At 43.5% G+C, this 5,673-nt stretch overlaps 1 protein-coding gene across 1 annotated transcript; it reads left to right on the top strand.

Moving 5' to 3' along the window:
• Positions 1-226: 226 nt before the first annotated feature.
• LOC136520550 (probable fructokinase-6, chloroplastic) lies at positions 227-4,621 on the top strand. Its single transcript, XM_066514105.1, has 7 exons — positions 227-531; positions 1,419-1,633; positions 1,917-2,129; positions 2,234-2,431; positions 2,513-2,650; positions 2,920-3,036; positions 4,148-4,621. The coding sequence occupies exons 1-7, from the start codon at positions 384-386 to the stop codon at positions 4,280-4,282; spliced, it is 1,164 nt and encodes a 387-aa protein (XP_066370202.1). The 5' UTR covers positions 227-383; the 3' UTR covers positions 4,283-4,621.
• Positions 4,622-5,673: the final 1,052 nt, after the last annotated feature.

The raw sequence follows: 5,673 nt of genomic DNA, 5'->3' as shown, positions 1-5,673 counted from the left end.
TGTATTGATACCAGTTTTTATGTGTCCAACAGTACCGGAAAAAAAAGGTACCCCGCACAGCGCACATATCTGCAGACCAGACGTGGTACACGGAACAAGCGGAGAGGAACAAATGTCACCACATTATTCTTCCACCACTCCTTTATCTAGGCTTTATTAAGCCTTTAACACGCGCATGGGGCCGGCCCATCGCACGGTCCAGCCGCGCTTTACCCCGCGCCGAGGCCGACCCGAGCTGGCCACTCCACTCGCCAGCAGCCGAGCTGCACGCCTGCTGCCCAGCCCAAGAATTCGCCCGGCAGCTTGACCAACGGCGCTTGCCCGCTCCCCCTCGCTTCCTCCGCCAGCCAGCCGGCGGCCACTCTCCACGCATCTGCATCCGCATGGCTCTCCACGCGGCGGCGCCGGCCTGCGCGGTGTTCTTCCGCCTCCCGTCGTCCTCCCCTTCTCACGCGGGGGGCAGGCGCTCCCTCCCCGCCGTCGCGAGGCCCCGCGGCGTCGTCTCTGCCGCGCCGCTGCGGACACGCGCAGGTACTCGGTGTCGGCGCGGGCTTGAGAGTCCTTTGTACGCTCACTTTTAGGATCGTTCTCCGCTAGCATATCTGCATATGTTGTTTATCTTACGGTTAGCTGCTACTCTTAGCATTGGGATCATGCATTTAAGAGTGTGCTATTTTTGTAGCAACAGTCTAACAGATTACAGATGGGCTTCGGGAACTTGAGGAATGGGGGATGGTACTTGAAATATGAGCTAGGTGTATCATGTATGAGTGATCAGCCACATGGTTTTCGTTCAAATCAGTCCAATGTGCAGTGCTCAGAATTTTGGCTTTATGAGAATCTTGTGTGCAGAATTTCCGGGCTCGTCTTGGGATGGCAAATTCAACCAGTTTATGGTTGAGAATTGAGTTTAGATCGGTGTGGGTGGGTCCGACTGGGTTTTCCATTTGATTCTGGCGTTTATATGAAACACGAGGAAACAGTTTCATGCTCCAAAAAGTCTATGTTAAGTTCTTAACAAGGGCCGCATCCCTTTTTCTTTATGCTAGGAGCTCACTAATGCTGACAATAACTTGTTGGCTTTGCAGTTCTAATTAATTATTTTTACTGCAGTGATATTTCCTTAACTTATCTTGGCTGCATGATCAGCCTTTCATTTGATTCTTCAGATTTTTTTTTATCATTCTTCTTTCTGTATGTGGTGAACTTGATTTTACTCCATGGCTTTTCATGTGCATTGATAGCCATATCAGGGATCATTATGGATCGCGCGGTGGTCACTCATTTTACAATATTATGTTTCCGCAGAAACAGAAAGGCACTTAGCTTTATAGTTAACATTTTGTCAATTTAGATATGACGCTGCAAAAGCAAGAATATCTGATTTGGTTCTTGTTTGCTTCAATTTTCATCCTTAGTTCGAACAAAGGCAATCTTCAGTGATGGCGTCCCTGAAACGAGCAATTCTCCACATGTGGTGTGCTTTGGTGAATTGCTAATTGACTTCGTCCCAACTGTCAATGGCTTGTCACTGGCAGAAGCACCAGCCTTCAAGAAGGCTCCTGGGGGTGCTCCTGCCAATGTTGCAGTTGGAATAGCTCGTCTTGGTGGCTCTTCAGCTTTCATTGGAAAGGTAAAATTATTGTATTTGTACTGTTTAACAGAACAAAAGGGGTTATGAGCAGTGTGCTTTTCTGTTTGAAACCTTTCAAAGGCAAAATACATGACAGGATTTAGTTAGTATCTCTTTTACGTTCTCATACGTTTAAAGTAGTGCTTTCACCGAACCATGTTTCATTTGAATTGTTGGTTATAGCTTGCAGCGTGCAGCCTATCCTTTTCATGTTCAAAATAGACCAGAGTCTTGTTTGTCGTCATTATGTAATTTTGTTCTTCTGGAGTTTTTTACTTTGTAGGTTGGTGATGATGAATTTGGCTACATGCTAGCTGATATATTGAAGCAGAATAATGTAAATAATCAAGGATTACTATTTGATCCTCATGCTAGAACAGCTTTGGCATTTGTGACACTCCGAAGTGATGGTGAACGTGAATTTATGTTCTATCGTAATCCAAGTGCTGATATGCTACTTGAAGAAAAAGAACTTGACCTTGATCTTATACGGAAGGTATGGAAGTACATTTTGTTGCCGTTCCAATATCTATGCGTCTCAACTACTATTGATTTCACCATGGCTAAATTAATGTAATCTGATCATGTTATTTATGCTAGGCAAAAATATTCCACCATGGCTCGATAAGTCTTATAACTGAGCCCTGTAAAACTGCACATATTGCAGCTGCCAAAGCTGCTAAAGATGCTGGAGTACTTGTTTCATACGATCCAAATTTGAGGCTTCCATTGTGGTCATCAGCTGAGGATGCTAGAGATGGTATCCTAAGCATATGGGAAACCGCTGATGTTATCAAGGTAGCAAGTCTGTAAATTGTGGTTCATCTTTACAGGCAAATCTTGTGTTGATTTGCGCATTTTGTGTCTCTTTTGAAACAGATAAGTGAAGAGGAGGTTTCCTTTCTCACAAATGGGGAGGATCCTTATGATGATGCCGTTGTAAAGAAACTTATCCACTCAAACCTGAAGTTGCTTCTTGTCACTGAAGGTCCAGATGGCTGTAGGTATTACTCTAAGGTAATTTTACACTTATGATGTAGAGGGTAATATTATTTTTTTGTTGCTTGAATACACCATTTCCTTTTTTTTTTCTTTCTCCATGACCATGAGCACACTTTTTGTCCAATAAAAATTCACTTGGCGTTGGATATTATCTTAATGAAACTATTTATTTCAATTCTAGTCAACAATCTTTTAAAAATTCTTAATTACGTTTACTTGCTAACAATGCCTTATGTACATAGGTCAGTAAAATGTTGTTTACAGTACATCTTGTGAAATAACAGGACTTTAGTGGTAGAGTTGGTGGACTTAAGGTAAGTGCTGTTGACACAACTGGTGCTGGCGATGCCTTTGTTGCTGGAGTGCTATCTCAATTAGCCACAGACTTTTCACTGCTCCAGGTATGACTGCACTTGCTTTGTTACCTCCTTTCAGAAGTAGGTGAAACTATGTTTCAGGTGTTCCTGCAGTCTGCTACAGCACCTTCCTCAATGCTTTTACTACAGTTTTTTTTAGCATGAAAGCAGCAGGTGCCCTGCCTTTGCATTAAGTAGAAGTTTGAGAGTTACAACAGTTTACATGGACATTATAGGTTCCCAGTATTTAGCCGAAAAAGAAAAACAGGAAGAAAACAGCTTCCTGCACTCTGCAGTTTTCAGAGATTTACATGAACAACTTTTACTACAGATGGATGCAAGAAATAATTTTTCGAAGGACCTAAAATGACACTTATGTTTAGTACATTTACTTCTTCACATAGAGTCAAAAGATATTTAGTTTGGATAATTACAGAGAAAGGCATATTGAATCTGTGTGCAACTGAAGAGAATTTTAGCATTTGTATACCAAACTCACCTTTCTCTTATCTAAATACTAAAATCTCCCAATTCCCAGATGCTACAAATTTGCAAGCTGTGCAAATTAAAGAATAAATATTGTTTAGTGTAGTGATACCTAATACCTGGATCTTCGATTTTGAATTTAAAGAATAGGGTCATTGTAAACTCCATGTTTGAAAAAAAGGCAAATGCGCACGAAAAGAACTATATGGTTTTTGTACTTAAGATTTTTAGAAAATGGGATGAATCCAAGTAGGCCATGTCACAAGCTTTACTCATTAAGACCACCTAGTTTGCACCTGAAGCAAGGAAGCACCAAACCGTGTTTCACTGAGGTTGGAAGGAACACATATGTTACAAATGGTAGTCATGCTCCTACATGAGAGACATGTTGCTCGGTCACTTAGCGCTTGCTAATCTAGAGAACACCAATAAACAATTCGAAAAACGTATAAAGTTTCAGTACTTGTCTCTTGAGATAGGCAACATGCTGATGCACGGGTATATATTTTTAGTTGGCACCCCCTGCATACACAAACAATTGCTACTTGTTCCTGTTGGGGGCATTTTTGTTTTTCATTCAGGCTACCTTGGTATTTCTTTGTTTTCCACACAAACTGAACTATGCACTGGTGCTTTGAAACCACTCATATTTTCCTTGTGGCTGAAACAGGACGAAGGTCGATTGAGAGAAGCCCTGAAGTTTGCAAACGTCTGTGGAGCACTCACTGTGACAGAGAGGGGCGCTATTCCAGCGCTGCCCACCCGACAACAAGTGCTCGATGCCTTGACCAATGTTGTTGCTTGAAGTAGCCGTGCCGTGCACTCCTTGTTGTGTATAGTAATGTGGACTGGCCTGAGCACCATGTCGATAGATTATAGGCGTGATTTTCCTTTGCACACATACCACTTGGCATTTTTGTTGGTGCATGCATACCAAGCCCCCAGCCAAACCAAGAAGTAACCCCGGTGCAAGAAGGCTGTTTCCTGTCGGATTTTGGCGTGTGAAGTTGGATGTTGGGACATCGCGTTAACATTTTATTTGTGGGCGTGTGTGTTGTAATGTTGCTGGGGAAGAATAACATACTAGACCATGAGACACAACGGAGCAGTTTGGCTCCTGAAAACATGAATTATGCATTGTTAGAATCGATATTGTGTGTACCTCTGTAACCGTAGGATTGGGTAAGCTCCTTTACGTTTCTCCTTGCGGCACAGCAACGTAGACGCCAGTGCCGCGGTGTAGTAGGAGTAGTCCAGCGCGGTGGAGAGAAGTCCAGTGGCGCCGGCGGTGACCCTGCAGACGACGGCAGTGGTGGTGGCGAGCACATCCCGTCGCTGGCAGCACGCTTTAGGATCGGATTAGGGTTTCTCTTTCGGTGGGTGTGGCGGCTCCGGTCAACCTCGTAGTCCGAGCCCTCACCCCCATATTCCTTTTATGTGTGCCGTGCGACAGGGGCCCTCCAACCGAGTTAGGGTTGGGCTCCCCCGATCAGGGAGCAGAGATAGGGCCCAATAGGCCGTTGGGCCTATTGGTGGAGATCAACTAACATTCTCCCCCTTGATCTCATTCCATCTTTCACTTTCATATCATTTGCTTTTGCTCATTCCATTACAGATTAGCTCATAGAGCATGTCTCATCGTCACGGTCCATTGCCGATAGACTTAACAGCTACAACTCACTACTCTGTTCTGAAATAGATACTTATCTTTGGGCCTTCTTTTGTCCAGGAATATTTTAGGCTTTCCCTTAAACCCAAGCTAGCTACATGTTCTCTGAACACCATGTCCTCTGAACATGTTGGGTGGTAAGCCTTTTGTAAGCGGATCCGCGAGCATCCTTTCTGTTCTTATATGCTCAAGACTTATGACTTGATCCCGGACTTAATCTTTCACAACATAATACTCTATGTCAATGTGTTTGGCAGCACCACTTGACTTATGTTGTGAGCATACTGTACTGCCAGATTATAATCGTAGTATTACTTTAAGTGGTCTATAGATGTCGTCAACCACCTTCAAACCGGGTATGAACTTCGTTAGTTAGTTCACCTACCCGTTGCCTCATAACACGCTACAAACCGTCATATATTGTGGACGATGTAGTGACAGTTTGCTTTGAGCTTTTCCATGAAATAGCTCCTCTTTGCGAGATGATAGAGAATCCACGTCTGGATATGTATTCACTCTCGTATAAT

Source organism: Miscanthus floridulus, chromosome 18 (assembly GCF_019320115.1).
Source record: "Miscanthus floridulus cultivar M001 chromosome 18, ASM1932011v1, whole genome shotgun sequence".
Lineage (NCBI taxonomy): Eukaryota > Viridiplantae > Streptophyta > Magnoliopsida > Poales > Poaceae > Miscanthus > Miscanthus floridulus.
This window is presented reverse-complemented; position numbering and strand designations above follow the sequence as displayed.